Source organism: Sphaeramia orbicularis, chromosome 14 (genome assembly GCF_902148855.1).
Source record: "Sphaeramia orbicularis chromosome 14, fSphaOr1.1, whole genome shotgun sequence".
Taxonomy (NCBI): Eukaryota; Metazoa; Chordata; class Actinopteri; order Kurtiformes; family Apogonidae; genus Sphaeramia; species Sphaeramia orbicularis.
In genome coordinates this window covers 55,219,621-55,240,400 of record NC_043970.1, presented here as the reverse complement: position 1 = coordinate 55,240,400, position 20,780 = coordinate 55,219,621, and the positions used below count along the sequence as shown (strand labels likewise).

Sequence of the window (20,780 nt, the reverse complement as noted above, 5' to 3'; positions counted from 1 at the left end):
AGTTTACAAAGACGAATGATGTGGCAAAAATCAAAGGGCGAACAGAAAGAAATAGTTCCAGTCTATCGTTTATTATTTTATCATTTAATGGACAGTTGAATCATCTGTGGTAAATATTTAGAAAAGAAAAGTAAAATACTATGAATGTATGAGTGATGTGGTTAGTATAGAGCTGGTGAATTACTTAAAAAAAAAAAAGTGTGACCGTGTATCCCTCCGCCTCGGTGAGTGCACTTCCATTTCCGGGATGTTTTCTGCGCTGACCAGCCTCCACCGCCATTGCAGGTCCGGGGAGTCGGTGTAGTGGCAGCCAGTCGTTAGCCAGGGGAAGCCCGCAAGTAAACAGTTAAGGGACGATTTAGAAAGTACCATCACACTGACAGCGCGTTTTGAATAAGACTTAGAAGTGTCTGTTTTGGACTTTAGAGTAGCGGCTCCCTGGCTGTGCGGCTAGGACCTGACAGAAGAAGTCGTAGTTTGTTAGCATTAGTGGAACCCGGAGGAGAGTGAGAGGAACCGCCATGGCTCAGATCCTGCCTATTCGCTTTCAGGAGCACCTGCAGGTACGTGAATGAATGAATGGTCAAACTGCTTGCTGAAGTTTGTGTTTCGTTCTTAGTCACTTAATTGTTCCCTTCAGTCACTCGACACCACCTTTAGCTTTTCTGACAAAAGTGAAAGATATGCTAACAGGCTGTTAGCTTTTGCAGGCTATGCTAACTGGCTTGGCAGGGTGGATGACGTTTATCTTAGTTAGCATCTAGCCTTCTTGCTAACACTTTGACTAGCAACTCTTTTTAGCTCCATATGAATTGCCAATTGTGAATTATACGAACAGGGAATGAATAAATGTTGCTGTTATGTGGTAATTGAAGCAGGAGCTGTGTTACCAGCTAGCTAGCTAGAGGGTTCATGACAGCATTCTGAGGAAAACTACGACTACAAACACGGCTGTAATATTACTACAAATACGACTAGAGAATTCGTTAGAGGTATTTAATTAAACAGAATCATTGTCTCAGTATTTCTTAAGACTTGGACGAGTTAAAACTTGATTTACTCAGTCAACAAATACATCACCTGCCTCTGCATAGGGGCTTTAAGTGAGGCTTCTTCAAACTTTTCCGGCTAATTATTATGTCGCGTTGACATGCACAGAATTACGCTTAGTGACAGTACTTTTAAAATGATTATCCTTCCTCAGAAAGAAATCACGTTGGCCGGTTGTAGAAAGGTCATGTGGTGTGTGGGCTTGTCAGATAGCTCTCCGTCTACCAGTGTTGAATGACTTTGACAAAGTTGGCTGTGGTTCAAGTATTTACCGAGAATGATTGCTGTTTCTCTGTATGAAAGGGGAACATGATATGACATTAATGAAGCTGATGTACATCAAACTAATAGAGGAGAGAGTTTTTACTAATTTTTCCGCCTCATGTGTATTATCTGAACTACTACTGTTTGATCCTTGGTTAAATGACCACACCTTTACTTTAGCACCAATAAAACAGCCAGCTGATCAGGTTGAGGAAGCGGAAACATTCATACCTTTCCAAGCTTATGGATTGAGGCTGCAGTACTGGCTTACAAGTTGTAATGAATAAATTATCGTGACTTTGGTGTCTTTGTCAGGCTTCAAAGAAGATATGTGATCCGTCTACCTCTTGGCTTAAAAAAATCACCAGTTGATTCTTCCTTTCTGTCTTTTTTCTGGCCTTGTTTCATACCTAAACTGCTGTTGTTTATGTATGGTATTTTCATGCTCAGCACTCTACAATAGCATAACACATCATATATTAAAATATTATAACATTGTTAAATTTTTTTCATGATGCATTTTGTTGGAGCTGTGTGTGTTCCTCAGGGTCCAGTGAGAAATCACAGGTTGATTCCTATTATTTTCTTCATTTATCAGAAACGAGCAGAAAGCTCAGTTGTGAGAATAGTCATATTGTGCAGTGGGATTCTATTTCTAGATTTTTGCCTTCTGTAAATCATAGTAAAACAAAAGATGTTTGGAACATTAACTCAGAAATCTCATTTGATCAAGCATTTGATGTTTTTGTCATTTTCGTTTGTGTGACAGTCCTTGATTTGTTAATAGGCCTATCATAAGCCTCGTGAAACTATTCACGGGCCTTTCGTGCACTGGGTTGCAGTGAAATGATTATAGAATTCATTTTTGACTCCTTTTGTAAAGTCATCTTAATTGGAGGCGTAGGAGTGAAGAGAGTGAGTATAATACTGTGAATTACTGTGCTTAAAACTGAAATCACATTTTGCTTACATCCATAGAACACTGTGCAGTCATTCGTTTTAGCTTTTGAATCTACTGTGTAGTCAAGTAACTTGTGTGTGTTTTATCCAGAAAACTTCCTTCACCATATTGTTATTCTCATTGATAAGAAATGCCTGTGGCTGCGGTTTGCTTTCCCTGATTTGTGTCATTGGGACGTCACAAGGTCATTTTGTGTAACTAGTGAAATCCCAAGTGATCCCTAACCACTATCACTAATGCATGGCCTGCATATGCTGTTCCATACATGTTTGACACTACACAACCAACTGAGCACAACATGTAGATTTAGATCTGGACATTATGACTTAAAAGCTGTTTTAAACTGCTGTATTTCCTTTTTTATATTATCTGACAGTGCAAACTGTTCAGTAGTGTTAATAATTGATTTAAACTTCTGATACCAGGATATTATGGGTCTTAATGATCATTATTGCTGAGTTTTGTTCAGTGTAGGTCTTCGTTGAAATTTTACAATGTGTTACTCACGATTTTGCTGAACCAACATTCATAAAAGCGTATTTACCTTGTTCTGTGCTCTCCTTCCTTTCCCTGCAATGTTCTGTCATGATGAACTTGCATAGTTTGCATTTTGATACATCATCCATTTATATGGTGTAGTGTAGGCTCAGTAGAAGGACTTTATTTGCTAAGATGTCAAGTAAAATCCACTCTTACTACCACTCCACATCATCACTACAGGCCACACTAAATATGTACAGGTTTTTTATACACTGTAATTTGTTTCTCCTGGGAGTGTAATCCTAAAAAATGGCTTTGGATCCCACTGATGTGATGACAACATTATGGCTATTCTCTCTTGACAAAATCTTCCCTTGAAAATAGTACTTAGTAAGTAGGGTTTGACAGGGCAGGTTCTTCCCTGAATTTCTAAATTGGCACTCTCGATGATTGTTTAGAGGAAAAAACCAAAAGCTTTAATCCCATAATGACTAGTTGAAACATTATTCATTTCTCTGATTATGTGGATGATATATAATGTGTTACATTTACAAAATATGTTGTTGGTTAGCTCTACAGGTTAAAGTCAATTGGGAATTTACTGTAAGGGTGCAGCAGACAGCACATTTATACATTATTTTCATTCAAAATGACTAATAATTAGAAAGAAATCCAGCTTTTGGGTCCATTTTAATGGCCATTAATTTTCACTCGCATGAATATATGCTCAACTTTGACCTAGTTTACTTACCGTAGTAAGATGCACTCTCCTTACAATATATCCTGACACATTTCACTGGTGTTGTGATTTAAATCCACTTGTGACACATACCATTATATATTTAGTGTTTGCCTGGTGGGAAGGGTGTGTTTATTGTGTCATACTCTTGCAAGTGTCATCTTACAAGGTTTGCACAGTGCACTTTGAACTGTGCTAGTAACTGTCCAGCTGATAGCTCGTGACAGGCCTGTGAGGATCCAGAACTGCTGAACACTTGACATTCTGCAGCACCGTCCTCATGGCAGATAAAGAGCATTTGCGAGAGAAAGGAAGCTGCAGTTCCAAAACCACCTCAGCAGAACTGGCCTGAAGTGAAGATGGATGAAATCCAGAAACTAATGCATCCCTTCCTTCTTTCCCCTCCTCTTTATCTAACAGTAAGGGCATCCTTCTTGCTCCTCACCCCTGGGCTGGTCACATGTCACCCACTAGTGTCACATGGTAGTGGAGGAGGCAGCACTCGGTAGGCCTGTTGTTTCAGTCCCAGTATACAATGGGTCCCTGGTTTCCTGTTGTGGAGCACTGCAATGAAGTGCTGCACGCCTCAGCACATTACATAGCACATCCTTCCCTGCCCTGCCTTGAACTTTATATGTGCTGGACACATACATGGCATTTTTTTTCTGCTGAGCAAGATAATGCTTTCCTTTGAAGGAAGAGCGTGCAAGTTAAATCAACATATGGGACTCTTGATCTTGTCAGAAATGGTAAAAATGTCCTGGCTGATTCTTTATCTGTTCAGCATTTACAGTTAGAATCACTGATGACTTTTAACTTTCACAGATCAGGATGGCGGTAAAGTTGTGTATTGTTCAAGAAGTTTAGATTTAGTACCTGAAATTGTCATGGCACATTGTGAACCCCGACCTTTGTGTATCAGCTGATACCAATCGGATTCCAGTGTTTTAATCTGAAACTGTAGGTCTCACTACGTGGAAGAGAGGGAAAAAAGCAACAGCAGGGGTCTTTGAAACAAAATGCAACATAAACATAAATTCACTGAATCATTTTTAAAACAATAACCAGGCAGCAGCATCCTGGTAAAAACTATTGTCTCTTTAGCATAGAAGTATCTCCTAAGTATAGACATTTTGTTTTTATATGGTGAGGTCTTGAACATTAAATGAATATCATGGGTTGGGATATCATTGCCTTCTGTGTTTTTAGATTATGATTATTAGGTAATTATTTACATCACAGGTGTCAAACATGCGGCCCGGGGGCAAAATCTGGCCTGCCAAAGGGTCCAATCCGGCCCACTGGATAAATTTGTGAAAAACTGCAAAAATTACACTGAAGATATTGACAATCAATGGTGTCAAAATCATTTTAATTCAGGTTCCACATACAGACACATACAGTCCAATTAGATTTGAAGTGGGTCAGAACCAGGAAAATATTATCATAATAACCTACAAATAATGACAGCCCCAAATTTTCTTTGTTTTTTGGTGTAAAAAAAAAAAAAAAGTAAAATTACACAAAAATGTTTACATTACCAAACTATACATTTACAAAAAATGTGAATAACCTGAACAAATATGAACAAACGGAAACGTCTTAAGAAAAGTAAATGCAATTTTACCAATATTCTGCCTGTTACTAAATGTTTTGTGCGATTGTAATGCACATGCGTAAATGATAAACTGATAAATCGAGGTATAATATTGTTAAAATTGCACTTGTTTTTCTTAAGACAATTCAAGTTGTTCATGTTATTCAGATTTTTAAGGAAACTTTGTAAATGTAAACCTGATCATTATATAATTTTACTTTCTTTACTGTTATTATTTTACTGGTCCGGCCCACTGCAGATCAAATCGGGCTGAATGTGGAACTGAACTAAAATGAGTTTGACAGCCCTGATTTACATGTAATACGCACAGATAGAATAACATAAAAGTCATCTAAATGGGTCAGTCTCTGAATTGGAGCCATTGTAGCCCAGTCTATTTCTGTGGGTCAGGATCAGGCCAGTATCCGATACCAGTATTGGTACTGATGCAGGTCTGCATCATTTATCATCTTATGTTTGGGCACATTTAACCTGTATGAAAAAATTAAAGCTCTTGCTGTTTGAATATTTTGCTTGCCTCTTTTGAGAGTTGGATAACACTGTTTAATTGTTCGGTCCCACATAAGAGTTTTATGGATTTTACAGTTGAACAGGTCTTGTGTCAGACAGAGCATGGAATCATTTAGACTGAATAATTGCATACTGTGTATCACTTTAACTGAGTATGTTATCGCCTTCTGTTGGACCACATGAATCATCTGTTATTTGCATTGGGACTGAGTTGCATCTAAAAACTCCCATTGATTTAGTGACCCATATCAAATGTAAGCCTTGAATAATGCACCATCCCAGATTGGTCAGACACATATCAAATTGCCAGTTTGATTTGTGAATGGTTGTGGAGAACACACACGGCTTTGGCTTTGCTTCTGTGATACAACAACGTCATTACCCCCCAGCTCTTTTATCCATGTACATTTTAGCAGTTCACCCGCCTGTCTCTGGTGCATAAAATTGCTTTGCAGGGACACTAATTGGGGACATGCCCTACTATATTTTAATGACTATGTAAAGAACTTGGCTTCTGGAAGTGATTAGAATGAAGTGAGGCAGTGATGTATAGTGAATGGTGATAGTAAAGCTTGGCGTTAGGTGTCAGTCTTCATGTTGGTGATTTGCTGCTGCCATTGCACTGGCTAGCTGACAGAGCTTCTCTCTTATTGTGGCCATGAATATTTAATATTTTGTAATTCTTCCTCTGTTTCAGTGCATATTTTTTCATGTTTGTATCCTTTATCTTTTTAAAGTGCCTTGTTTTTTCTATCTTTACTGATAGGTCCTTAATATTCCGGACATCTTTATAAAATTAGCTTGTTGTTCATACTAGAGTACATGTCTCTCCCTTTTCTGTATCCCCCAGTTTGCTGATGCATCTCTAGATCTGTGAGTAAAATGAGCTTAGGCCAGTGTGTTCCTATCAGAAGTTGTGCTAACAGCTAGGCTAAAAGCAGAAGCACCAGACAAGGGCAGGCCAGAATAAATAAGTGATTTTCCACATTGGTTGTAGCTGCACTGGTTTGACCTGCTTTCTCACAAATTCCAGCTTATTGATGTCACTGTAGCATTAGCCCACAACAGTTTAGAGTCTAAAAAGCCAACTAGTTTCACAGACTAAACCATGGTGGTCTGCATTCCAGCACTGCAATATCTGTCTGGGTGTATGTAGCTACGCAGTCATTGTTATTATGTCTTGTTGCTCTTTCCTGTTTCATGAATGCATTGCATTGTGAATGAAAGAACTTCCTGCTGTTCCAAGAATAGATGGCAGAAGGTACAGAGAGAAAGTGAGAGAGACAGCTTGTAAATCTGCGTATGAAACTGCTGTTTAATGGCAGAGAGAACAGTCCTTTTCTAATACCTGGTGCCTATCTCAGCTACAAAGACGGAACTCATGTTTGTTACAAGAAAAGACACGCTCGCAGTGGAATAGGTTCACATTCAATTTCTTAAGCGGTGGTGGTATAATGGTGTACTCGTTGTTATAGAGACCAGATTTACTGCGGACGAACATGTTCTCCATACAGAGCATTTCTTTTTGTCTGGTGTTTGATTAAATATTACCTTTGTAAACACAACATCAGAGGTGATAAGAGGCCACGGGTGCTCCTCCAACAGTACTGTATGATGTAACCCTCAACACTGTGGTGACGGATTACTACAAGTCAGTTTTCATGTCTTTCCTCACGGCTGGTTGTAACACTAGTTCTGTGAGTTATTTATCCCAGTGTCATCAAGAGTGAACCAGGTTACCCACAAATGAAAGAATGTGGGTGTGGCAGGGCGGGGGGAAAGGGAGGGTGCGTCCTGCCATTGATAAAAGGTGGACCCGCTTCGTTGAACAGTTCCTGGAACTAAGGAGTCCTAATCAGCAAACACAAACCAGGCAGTGTGGGTGACTCACTGTTAAAATACACTGTCTGCTAAGAGAAGAAGACAAAGTACCGAGAAATGTTGCCTTCAGGTGGCAAACAGACCTGGCTGCAATCCAGTCTGAGTTTTTCTGTTGACATAAGAATGAAATTAGCAAACTAGGAGAGGAAAGTAATGACTAATAGTTTCAGTTATTGCATTGACAATTTATATTTAACAATTCCCAGTTTAGCCAGTATTGTTTAATTTGTTTTTCTGTCATGGCTGGATATGAAGAAGAAGGTTTAATAATTTGTTTTTTGTTTTTTTGCATAGATTTACTCTTTCCATGTATGAATGTGTGAGGGTAATTTATTAATGTTTTATCACATCATACTTACTAAATATATAATAGATCATACACACCTCCAAGAACAGATGCAGAAATATGTCTTATCTTGGAGCCATTTTGTTTGATCAGGAAATCACAGTCTTAATGCCTCAGGTAGTCATACGTCATTTGTACAACTGTGGTGCTTTGCTGCTTACTTGTGAAAGAGAGGAAGTTGCAACAGCAGAACCTCGGCCTAGAGTGAGAAATATTTTTGTAGTTTCATTTCCTTCAGGTTTACTTCATAACAGTCCAGACTGTTGCAGCTGGAAAGCAGGAGGATCTTGAAGTATTGTTTGTGTAATGTTTCTTACTGGTACGTGGATTTCGATGCTCGTGTACAGAGCTGTTCTGGCACAGACCTCTAATGTGGCTGCCATTACTAGGAAGTGCTGTGTCAGGGTTTGTGTGAAGCAGGCAGGATGCTCCTTTTTTCCAGCCTTGGGAGTAAGCTTGGCTCCAGAGGTCGACTGTGCACAGCAAATTACTTCATTTATAGTAATAACCCACATAATCTGACAGAACTCAAAAGGCCAAATGGGCTCTGTGCAGTGATAGTGGAATGCATTTTCTGGACAAACTCTTCCGAACTGAACGGTTGAAAGTCAGACCTTGACAAGCTGCAGTAGCCAGTGTGTTGTGCAACATGGTTGTAGTTTCCCCTTTGGATCATGCTTTAAGAACTTGGCATTGGATTTGTTCTCCACCCAGTCGACTTTGTAACCGCTGAGACGGTTCTGCTGCTCACTGTCAGTTCTGGTGACCTCATCAGCCGGCTGTGTTCGCCCGGAGCAGCTGAGCCGAGCCTCAGAGGCTTATTATTGGACCCTATTGTTGTTTTATCCACGAAACACATTCAAGTCAACCGATTGTCCAAAATTATTTACATGGCGAATGAGGTTCTCATAAAAAAATTTTGTTTAATTGAACTATTTTCGCAATCACAATATGGTCAAGTAAAAGGATACAGATTATAGGAGCTTTAATTGTCATAAATTGTCATATAGGGATGTAACGAATACCGGTGTAACAATAAACGGCGGTAAAATTGCAGACGGTTAGTATTGCCGTTTAAATTCTAATTCTCATGATAACCGTGTTTGATTACCGCACTTTTAGGGGAAAAAACCCTATGCAAAGATCTGCTTTTATGTCAAATATTTGAATATAGTTTTAATTTATTACAATTTTGATTTTCTATACCTAATATTTGGAACCCATATTCACTTTTAAAGTCTTTCAAAAGGTTTGTTAAACATCTGTGTGTTATTTATGCAATAAAGTTATACATTTTTCGAATCAAATTTTATATTTTTGTGTGTGTGTGTGTGTTTTCTGTCCTTTTGTGTTTTTATAGTAGGTTCAAGCGAAAAAATAATAGACAGATGATACAGATGAAGTTGTGCCGAAAAAACAGATCCCAAACATGGATATAGTAAACATTTCATTATATAGTATATAAAGGCAAAATCAAAAGTACTGAAAAACGGACAAAATAGGCTCAGTCCACTAAGGGTTAATATTTGAATGTTTCTGCAACAGAGGGTACATTGTGCCTATTATTTAATTAATTAATTAATTAATTAATTTTTTAAAATACAACTTGGTTAAATTATTTCAGTGTGTGTATTAGTACTTTTTGAACATTTTGAGCACAATTTCAATAATACCGCAATAATAATAATAACTGATAATTTTGGTCACAATAACCATGATACGAAATTTTCATATCGTTACATCCCTACTATCATAATAAATAAAACAGGTGCTACAAAGAAGCATTGGGAACAAGCCCGAATTAACCATATGGGCAACTGGGCAATTGCCCAGGGGCCCGCGACCTCTGAAGGGCCCTGGGTAGCTCGGGCATAACGAAAATATCTGGGTATCTTTTGCTTATAAATGAAACTGTCCGCTGCTCGGAGCCATTGCACTGCACAGAAACCCTGCTCCTGCTGTCTGTGACCGTGAGCTGAGACCCTCTCCTCATTGGTCAGTCCAAAAAGCAAATCAGCGGTGACGCAAATCAACAAGTGTGCACTGAGCGGGATGTGAGACGGCAAGAACTACGCGACATACGTACACGAATCAAAACATTGCAAACATGGAGAAGCAGCTAAGTGGGAGCGCCAAACGAAAATTAAAAAAGGAGAGGGACATACTGGGGTGGTGATGATGGGGCCCTTGAATATTGTTGCCCAGGGTACAATGAAGTGTTAATCTGGCCCTGATTGGGAACATTCATGTCTGGTTCAGACCAAGACAAAAATCACATCTAATGGTACAACAAACAGTTCTAATAATTAGCGATTGTTATCTTAATTGATCAATCACTTGTTTGGTCTTAGGAAAGGCTGGAAAATCAATTGCTTTGTCTCCTAAAGCCAAGATGATATCATTAAGTATGCTGTTTGTTCACTAAAAGAGATTGACATTTTTTCTTAAGTTACTCAAATGCATTAATTGACTAAAACCAGTTCATTTAATAGTTGCCAGTGAATTGAGTTATTGCTGAGGTTTTAGTTATATCATTTTCAGGAATCTACTCTACTCTACTTTTCCAAATCAAAGCAGTCAAGTCTTTTTGGTAACAATGTTAGCCAAATTAAAACAAAGTCAATGTGCAGAGCTTTTCCAAAGATTAAACAACATTTATTGCATCTGTTTAGAGGTTTTGAGGTACAGTGTCAACTCCTGCATTACCATGTCCACTATAACCACAGACATTTCTATCAGTGGAGGAGGCTATCCGTCAAAATAATTGCAACAGTCTTCTACCTGTTGTTCAGTATTTGTTGCACCCTGTACTACTTTACAGTCAAACAAAACTATAAGTAGCTGTTTATAAATGACCCTGAGTTGAACTTCTTTGGAATTTGACCTCTTTTCAGGCTGGTATTTAACAGAAACATTTGCAGCCAGTTCTTGTTAACTCCAACATGCACCTTGTGTTGTTTTTTTTTTTTTTTTTTTTTTTTTTTCCTTCTCTCTTAGCTCCAAAACCTGGGCATCAATCCAGCGAACATCGGATTCAGCACCCTAACCATGGAGTCAGATAAGTTCATCTGCATCCGGGAGAAGGTAGGCGAGCAGACTCAGGTGGTGATCATTGACTTGGCCGACCCCAACACCCCCATCCGCAGGCCCATCTCTGCCGACAGCGCCATCATGAATCCAGCCAGCAAGGTCATTGCACTAAAAGGTACGACACTGTATTGGCATTTAGGCCTGAAAAAGACTCTTTGTCTGAATCAGTGCAGGATTTCTCAGAAAGCGAGGAAAAGCTGACAAACAATACGGTATATTGATCCACTGCTGTATTTTAAGTCACCCTCTGAAATGGATTTGCAGTTTTCAGCTTTGACATTTTTCTACATTATAGCAACATTATCCATTTAATTAAGATTTTATATGCATTTTTCATCTGTTTATGTCCATACACATCCAGCTACTTTAGTTTCTCTGCTGTGACAGTTTATATTGACCAGCATGTTTTCAAGCATTTGTCCTGTAAATATTCAAGATACGTATATATTTATTCTTTTTGTCCAGCATCCATGATTGCTTTGACTTTTTGTTGTTTTTGTTTTTGTCTTTTCTATGTTCTTTTTTTTTTTTTCTTTACTGCTTTCTTATGTGTTTGCAGACGGTGAGTTGAAATTTAACTACTTCACTGTGGAAGTAAAATCCTGTTTTCAAGACTACTAAAAAAGAAAATTCCTCATTTCAACATTACGGTAATACAAATGAACATGAAAACAAAAGAGATGACCTGCCACTAGGTCAGTTTTTATCTAGCGAAAATGTTTCTCAAATCTGTGAGTTGATCAAGATATATTAAATTATTTTCAGTGACATCTTTAAACGTTTTTCTTAGTAAATCTCTCTGGAAATATTTTTTCGTTAACAGGATTTAGCTTTCACAACCTTATAGCTTGCTGGCATTCCATCATTTTGTTATCTGAAAAAGTGATTTAGATTCTGTTTTATATGTGGAACTACTCTGGATAAAAAAAATGATTTTATTTTAATTCACATCGCTTTTCAATTTCCATTTTGAAATTCATGTCTTTTTCCATCTGTGTGCAATTGTAATTACCTTAACCTCTCATACCACATAATATTTGTTAACTCCTTGAACCACTCGTGGTTTTCATTACTAAGAACTGTTTAGTATTTGGAAATAATGAGGTTGGAACTGGGTTATAAATGGGAGGTTTCAGTGTGTAGAAACTCTAAACGTTGAGGTAGATTTGATTGTGAAGTTACAAATCGCTTGGATTCAGTTGATCCAAGTCCTATGTGTGTTTTTCTGTTTGTGTGGAGGACTTTTCCTTGTTTTTGTCAACGTTCTGAATGTTAGATTGAATCACAGATCTCTAGACAGAACATCTTCCTGTGGCCATACTGTAGTTTCCTGTGGTTAAGTGTTGGTTAAGACTCTGGGGCTCTTAATGTTTCTTTGCAAATCAACAAATAATTTGATAAGTATTTGAAATGATTCCTTGGGTTTTTAAATTGTGTGAACTTGTAATTCATACAGACACAAAACAACCAATGAACATGACTTAAGCACTAAGGAGGATTACCTAAATTAAAAGAGTTGAGTGTTTTTTTTTTTTTTTTTCCTTTTGGGATGGTGCTGTTGATGTATTATGGGAGGTATAATCATGTGCATTTATTTCATTTACTTTTAAAAACAATATAATATTTATTGGTTCAATCAGCAGCATATCAAGTCCATTGGAAATGAGAAAATGTACTGCTGCAGACTGTTTTGAATGCAACACTACATTTTCTGCTCTCTTCCATATTTTTTCTCCTTTTTTTTTCATAAAATCCAAAAGTAATCATTGACAGGTAAAAACTAACACGTACACATCCAATTCATGTAAAAGTTGTGTTGTCATATAATAATGGGTTGAATTTAACTCTGACAGTGTATCGAGTTCTTCTAGTCCACACGATAGTTGGGCTGGCCCCTGGCTTATTATTCAGTGTAGGGTCAGTATAGACCCCCTACCTCCACCCACTGTCTTCCATATTGATGTTTCTCAGCTGGTTTTGTCATGTGACACTGTATCGAGCCTTAATGTTTCCATGTAACCCTGTCTGAAGGATGGACACAATGCGCACACATCTCCAACAGCTGATCACAAATTCAGTCAAATTTGTTCGCTTGCATTTTATAAATTTTGCTTCTGCTGCAAAGTGGTTTATTCTCCACACCACTTATGGGACTCTGATCCAACAGCTTAGTGATGGCAAAATGATCATGAAGGTTGTGCTGCATTGGTCTTTGCTTTTCTCACTTTGTCGATCGAGTAGTGAATAATGACCCAACAAATGTGTCTCACACCTACTTAATTAAGCTTAAGCACACTAAATTAACCCAAACTAATAAAACAAAAAAATCCAGGTGAGTGAATTTTTTTCAACATTTAGTCACTCCTCTTTAATCAAGGCACTCCAAACACAAATTCCTGGAAAATCATCTCTAATTGTGGTAGGAAACCATTGCTACCACTCTTGTCTAAAAGTCTGTAATTGCTTTAAATACTTCAATACAATTGTGCTTTTAATGATGTCTGTAACTGACAGTCCGTTCTTTTGTCTTTTACTCGAACACAGACGTGTTTGCCTTTTTGTGAGTTGTTTGTTTTGTGCTTCTACCCTCCGTCTGCTTCGTTTCTCTTTATGACAGCTGTTCATTTGGGGTGGGCCAAGTAGTCGGACCAGGCAATATGCAACACATACGCAGTACATTCATTAACCATCTTTAATAATGTGTTTATAAAGCAACAATATTCAGAATGAGAAACGCTTTCTCCTCTTGCTCCCAAAAAGTTAATTTGCTAGTAAGTGTAGACACTATGCTCCTTAAAGTGCACGTCTGACACAGTCACACCCCCAGGGTATCATTGATGAGTCTAAAATGTAATTCTTTCATCTCCTTTTTTTTCTTTAATGTCAGTTGCTTAGTACTCTCCAGATATATCACACCATCTCCGACTACAGCATGCGTGGCATCCCCTGTCTGTCAGTCATGGCGTTGTTGCCTGATGACCTCTGTGCCATGACTGCTAAGTTTCCAAATCGTTTCTTCCTTTCCCATTACAACCTGTCATTTATTCTCTGCCTGCATATGTGTGTTTGTAGACACACCCGTCAGAAACTATAATACCCTTTCTGTGCTTGGCTCGTGCCCTCCTCTCCCCCTCTCTAGCCGCCAAAACTCTTCAGATCTTCAACATTGAGATGAAGAGCAAGATGAAGGCACACACCATGACAGACGACGTTACCTTCTGGAAGTGGATCTCCCTCAACACAGTCGCACTTGTGACTGACAATGCCGTCTACCACTGGAGTATGGAGGGTGACTCCCAGCCTGTGAAAGTCTTCGATCGCCACTCCAGCCTCGCAGGCTGCCAGATCATCAACTACCGCACTGACGCCAAACAGAAGTGGCTCTTGCTCATCGGTATCTCAGCCCAGGTAATGTGCAACCAATATCCTGGTGTTTTAAAACAAGGCATACTGAGGTGGGTGTTTGTCACATGAAGTTCATGTAGCCCCAACAGTTGCATGTTCATGTTTGACAGTCTTAATGTAGAAAAACAGGGGAATATCATTCATTTTAGGTGTATTCTTTGGACATGCATGTAGCGCTTCTGTGCTGTGAATCAAAATTGGAGTTTCTATGGCAGTTCAAACTAGGGCTGCTCGATTATAGAAAAAAAAAAAAATCACGATTATTTTAGCAATAATTGAAATCACGATTATTAAAAACGATTATTTGTTAACCTTAAAGTTGTTTATTTTTTTCTTGCAAAACAATATAAAATATACTCTTTAAACATAAATAAAGCTTTTAACCACTAAAACAAAGTATTTTCACTTTTGTACGAAACAAAAAAATCTTTGAAATCAAATAAGTGTACTGTAAATTCAAGTATGTTTCCTTTTGTAAACAAATAGTGCATTGGAATTAAACTGCTATAGACTTGCCATAGAACTGTAGCAATAAAAAAAAAAAACTCACGTAAAGTGCAAATTATAAATTCAAGTATGTTCAATGTAGTATGAAACAGTAAATTCAGTGGCATGCTGTGAGGTTTCAGTTCAGGCCTTCTGTATACATCAGCCATCTACAGGGTGTCCTATAAGTCTCCATACATAGGAGACATAATACATGTGGTTCTAACATGTATTTCTTTATATTTCTTCTTTATAGTTCTTTGGCAGTGGAGGACATGCATTGAAATGTGTTCCCGACAAAATGGCAGTCATACAGAGCATATTATAGAAATAAAAATGGTTTATGTCAAGAAACGTTTCTTTTTCCTATGTATGGAGACTTCTGGGACACCCTGTAGAATAGGCACGTTAGGGTTATACGGGTTAGGGTTAGGTTAATACGGGAGTTGCAGCGTAAAGAGATTCGGAGACTGAAGATTGCATTGCGGACGAAGTTGTTTTTATGCGTTTTAGTTTTTCATAATATAAAGATTATGATAAAGGTGGCGGTGGTTAAACTTCAGATGGTAACAAAGGTTTGTTGTGTTACCGGTCGGTGCGGACACAACTACCAAACACTTTTTGCACGTGATGTGTTTTTGCTCTTCGTCTTCTTCATCAAACCCAAAGTGATTCCATACAATTGAATTTGACTTGCCTTTTTTGTTTACCAAGCACTTCTGCTGTGATTCTCCTGCCGTTTTTCCAGACCGCTAGGTCCAACTGTCCTCTTGGGGTGGACCTGCCGGCTAGCAGGCAGCAGTAGCTTAGAGGGGGGCGGGGCAGAGCAGCTCATGGTAGCTTGCGTGCGCGTGAATTAAAACAACTCAAAATTAATAATCGTTTTTTCTCGATTACATAATTTTTGTAATCGTTGCGTGTAATAATCGAAATCGTAATTGAATTTCGATTAATTGCACAGCCCTAGTTCAAACTGTCTCCTGTCAGCTCTGTGCATTGTACACACACTGCCTACACAACAGTTTACAAGGCTGGGGTAATTTAGCAGTCCCCCCCAAAAAACCGACTTGTCCAATCAGGAACAGAGAAACAATAATTTTACAAGTACCAGCAGGGTGTAATTACTTTTGTAGAAGGTAGTTCAAGGAATGACAGAGGCAGCCTCTGTTTGTATATTCTACCAAAAACGTAATAAAAATGATTTAAAGAAGCAAATAGTCTGCATTTTAAACCAACAAGGTGGAAGTGCTGCTGGGTCTTCTTGGTGATTACCCACAGGTGCTCTTTAGAAACTTGTGGTGTGTCTTCTATTTGGTGTCAAAAAAATCCGCATTAACATGCAAGATTTCAAAAAATATTCCAAGGCGTACTGTAGGACTTGTGTAAATATAAAATGCCTTTATTACTCCATGGCAATCTTTTCAAATACGGCCAACATGTTGCGACCTCTGGTCTTCCTCGTCTCAGTATGTATGTGTGATAAATGACCTGTTAGGACATGCACTGCTGCATGTAAACCTTGATATTGATTTGCCATTTCATTTTCATTACCCATGTTATCAGATTTGTAGCAATATTGATTTTGTTTTAATACAGGCAAAGGCTTCAATACATAATGCATGTAAAATTGTAAATATTGTAAATATACAAGCAATCATCTACACAAACTGAAACTTAGCATATGAACTCCCTCGAGATATTCATATATTTGTTTATTGGTTTGTCTTTCAGCAAAATCGTGTGGTGGGAGCCATGCAGCTGTATTCTGTTGACAGAAAGGTTTCTCAGCCCATTGAAGGCCATGCCGCTGGCTTTGCCCAGTTCAAGATGGAGGGAAATACAGAGGAATCTACTCTGTTCTGCTTTGCTGTCAGAGGCCAGGCTGGAGGAAAGGTGATCAATGACAGGAAGATAATGAGAAATACTTTGTAAAGAACATGAGTCTGTCAGTTCTTAAAACTGGGATCAGGAAGTATCTTCGGAGGATGAGTTCTGATTTGTTAATTCTTTCTAATACTGTCTATTTATGTTGGATATGTTTTTTGTATGTATTTAAAGATGGGCTGCAGAAGGACTGCTGATGGAAAACCTCCAAAGGAAACAATAATGATGAAGTTTTCTTTTTTCAACACAGTTGCACATCATTGAAGTGGGGGCACCACCAACTGGCAACCAGCCGTTTCCCAAGAAAGCAGTGGATGTTTTCTTCCCTCCAGAAGCTCAGAACGACTTCCCAGTGGCCATGCAGGTGTGCAGCGATCGAGACTTCAATAATTAGACTCTTGCATCACAATATAAACCCAACAGACACAGATAATGAGTAAATATTATAGATATAAAAGCCACAAATGAAATGTTTCAATGCTCTGTCCTAATCTGATATATTTTACTTATTATGAATCACAATGAAAGATGTACATGCATGTCCATAAAATCATTTGTTTCTCCACAACCAGAACTACAGACCTGATGGTTTATCGGCCTTTGTTTTACAGATCAGCTCAAAGCAGGATGTAGTCTTCCTCATCACCAAATACGGCTACATTCACCTGTATGACCTGGAGACCGGGACCTGCATTTACATGAACCGCATCAGTGGAGAAACCATCTTTGTTACTGCTCCACATGAGGCCACATCAGGCATTATCGGGGTCAACAGGAAGGGACAGGTATGAATGTCAACTAGGAACCAGGACTTTTCCCCAGACCTCGGCAAGACGCATATTTTATACAGAATGTGAACTTTAGATTTGATAAATTTTGAACGGTCACATATCATACTATAACAGATTCACCCTCAGATGATTCCCTCGTTCTCAAACCTAATTATTAGTACAGTTCTGATCAGATACCTTACTGAACAATGGACAGCAGAAGATTTTAGTAAAAAAAGAAGAGTCACAGATAACACAGCCACCATTTCATTATGTTGTAATTTCATCTTAGCAGTAACAACATTTGACTGGAAAGAAAATCTAACAGGTTAATACATTGAAATGAGAGCGATATCAGACTTCAGTTGTTGTGGTAATATCAGCAACAATTGTTTGTCATCATTCTGCAAATTCAAGCTGTGTGGGGAAGCATAACGAATAATCCAAGGGTAGTGTTTCCCACAGAGAGCAGAGACGGTTGATTCTTAGTGCTTTTGCGAAGTTGAACTAGAGATGAGAACTGGATCCAGCCAGCTGATGAATAATGTTCCAGCCAGGCCACACACCACATGAATAATTGAGTGAAGAGTTGAAAGCTGATCTGAGGCAGTGACGGATCTCGCTGTATACCGGCGCAGTGAAGTGCGTATGTGAAGAAACACGTACACAGAGACAGTGATCTGAAAGATAATAGGCTGCTGTCTGGGCTTCTCCGTGGCCATAATTGAGCAGGTTGGTTAGCAACAATATTAGTAACTTGATATGTTTACATGAAACATTTGTTCTGTCCTTTTACTTTACAATTCATTCATATCATGGCTACTTTCAGTCATCAAGCAACACAAAAGTCATATGAATATACGGAAAGAAGTGAAGGAAGTTGAACATTTTGGTCAAGTTGTAGTTTGCGTTCTACCATAATTCCTTAGAATGTGGTAAGAAAACAGTGAAACGGCGAGACCTAGGAAATGCATTACTCAATAATTAACCACTAACCATTTGTGAGGTCAGTGAAGATGAAACTTAATAAGTAACATATTTTACCACATGAGATCCCAGTCCTGTCTCAGCATCTGGATCCTAAAAGGAGGGAAATTGATGAAGGGGGGCAAAAGGCCCACCACACGGGCACATGATGTGAAGTGGGAGGTACAGCCTGGTACCCTTAATCCTCTTTGAGCTCGTTCTCTCATCCACTCATAATCTCCTTCTTTTTCATGTCATTAGCATTGCACAGACGTGTGATGATCACTACCATGCAGTTTTACTATAACGTGATGTGTTGGGTTGTTTCTGGGCCAGTATGACTTGATACTCAGCTGTCACCTGATGCTCCGGTTCTCCGGTTGAGTACAATTGTTCTGGCAGGATCGGGTCTGTGTTTCCACCAGATGCTGATCGCTGTACTTAAATAGAAGAAATCATTTTAATAAGGCTGAAAATGGCACATCACGTGGGTCAGTATCAAGGCCTTATGTGTTTTACTTTCGTGATTGTAATCAGCCCTAATGGGAGCATCCTGATTATTTTAGTTTGCCCTTACCGTAAGTACTGCACATTACAGCTGATTAATTATTTTGGTAATCTGTTAGCTGTCCCTTTCAAAATTGCTGAATATTGAATCGGTTTGAGCAAAAAAGTCAAAATACTTTGATTCTAGCCTCTCATATGAGTATTATCTGGTTTCTTTACCTGCTTATGCCAGTAAACTGAATATAACATGACATTTTTGTGCTTTTGGACGCACTAGTGACCACACACTGACATTTTCTCAACCCAACAAACATCCATTAATTGAGAAAATAATCAACAGATTAATCATCACTCAGTGAAATGTCAGATTCTTTATCAGTTTGTATTTTTCCTACTTGATCTACTACCCTCAGTAAATCCACCCACTCTCTAGTCAGTGAGTGCATTACTGGTTCGTAACATTAGGTCTACTCACCCGTGTTAAAAGCTGGGGCATTGACCTGCTGCGCTGGTTTGTAGTGGGGCCAACGTTGGCTGTCTTATTTTTTTCCCCCTCCTCTTTTCCTCAGCTGCTCTTTCACTCGACTTGTTCTCTTTTTTTTTTTTTTCTTCTGTTGCCAGTCCAGTTACAAAAGCCATGTGTTACACTGACCCACTAATGAAACATTTGTATTCAGCAGCCACAGCCCAAGGCCAGACAGTGTGTAATGGAATTTAATGCCATTGCCCAAAGCGATATTTAGCTCAGTTTGCTCACTCTGCTAATTTCTGGTCTCTGATGCGAATGAAGAATGGGTTGATTTATTCAAGTGTGGTCCATATGTATTAAAGTTTGGTTAGAATTTAAAACAAATGATGGTAATTTTTTTATCTCGTTCCAGACTGTACTCTCCCTGTGTGTTGTAGATAATTATCCTGGCACAGTGCTCTTTAATGTATCCTGTTCTGGGGGCAGAGTGTTTAACTTTTACTGGCCTAGTGGTTATTATTGGATAGACACTGACAAAATTAAAAGACCAAGGTCACTGAGACTAGCTCCAAGCCAACACAGTCCTGCAAAGAACTGTTTCATCAGATTATACACAGTTTTAAAAGCTTCCAACATCTCACATTATGATTTCAGTGTCTGCTTTGGAGCTGATTGTACTGTGACGTCTGTGTTTCAGGTGCTGTCTGTCTGTGTGGAAGAGGAAAACATCATCCCCTACATCACTAATGTGCTACAAAATCCAGATCTGGCCCTTCGCTTGGCTGTCCGCAACAATCTCGCCGGCGCTGAAGAGCTTTTCGCACGCAAATTCAACAACCTGTTTGCTGCAGGGAACTACTCTGAGGCTGCTAAAGTTGCTGCCAATGCACCAAAGGTATTCATCCCACTAGCATTAGAGTCGCTACGATATGGTGTGAACACATTTCTACCTCTTTACGGAGCCTTTTGGCAGCCATTTGTGACTATTCTTACCTGTAGTTGACCTCTCCCCTCTACCTCTCAGGGCATTCTGCGAACCCCAGACACCATTCGTCGCTTCCAGAGTGTTCCCACTCAGCAGGGCCAGACCTCCCCCTTGCTGCAGTACTTCGGTATCCTGTTGGACCAGGGCCAGCTCAACAAGTTTGAGTCTCTGGAGCTCTGCAGACCCGTCCTCCAACAGGGACGTAAGCAGCTGCTGGAGAAGTGGCTGAAGGAAGACAAGGTATTCCAGATCTCCATCTAAGCTTCCACTCACAGGAAGAGGCTTTTCCTGAGCCGCCTGTTTGTGTACATGACTTTTCTATTATCTTGGGTTACATGACATCATCGCTTATACAAACATCTGTGAAGT

At 39.0% G+C, this 20,780-nt stretch overlaps 1 protein-coding gene across 4 annotated transcripts in view; it reads left to right on the top strand.

Moving 5' to 3' along the window:
* Nucleotides 1-265: 265 nt before the first annotated feature.
* cltca (clathrin, heavy chain a (Hc)) overlaps nucleotides 266-20,780 on the top strand; it is a 41,039-nt gene continuing 20,524 nt past the window's right edge. For 2 of the 4 annotated variants that reach the window (XM_030153445.1, XM_030153443.1), the window contains exons 1-9: nucleotides 266-563; nucleotides 10,847-11,054; nucleotides 11,499-11,501; nucleotides 14,079-14,347; nucleotides 16,562-16,723; nucleotides 16,965-17,078; nucleotides 17,326-17,499; nucleotides 20,124-20,321; nucleotides 20,451-20,651. In XM_030153445.1, coding sequence (XP_030009305.1) covers nucleotides 522-563; nucleotides 10,847-11,054; nucleotides 11,499-11,501; nucleotides 14,079-14,347; nucleotides 16,562-16,723; nucleotides 16,965-17,078; nucleotides 17,326-17,499; nucleotides 20,124-20,321; nucleotides 20,451-20,651 — 1,371 coding nt within the window. In that variant the 5' untranslated portion in view covers nucleotides 266-521. The remainder of the gene's footprint in view (nucleotides 564-10,846; nucleotides 11,055-11,498; nucleotides 11,502-14,078; nucleotides 14,348-16,561; nucleotides 16,724-16,964; nucleotides 17,079-17,325; nucleotides 17,500-20,123; nucleotides 20,322-20,450; nucleotides 20,652-20,780) is intronic. The other 2 variants (XM_030153446.1, XM_030153444.1) reach the window with 1 other exon arrangement.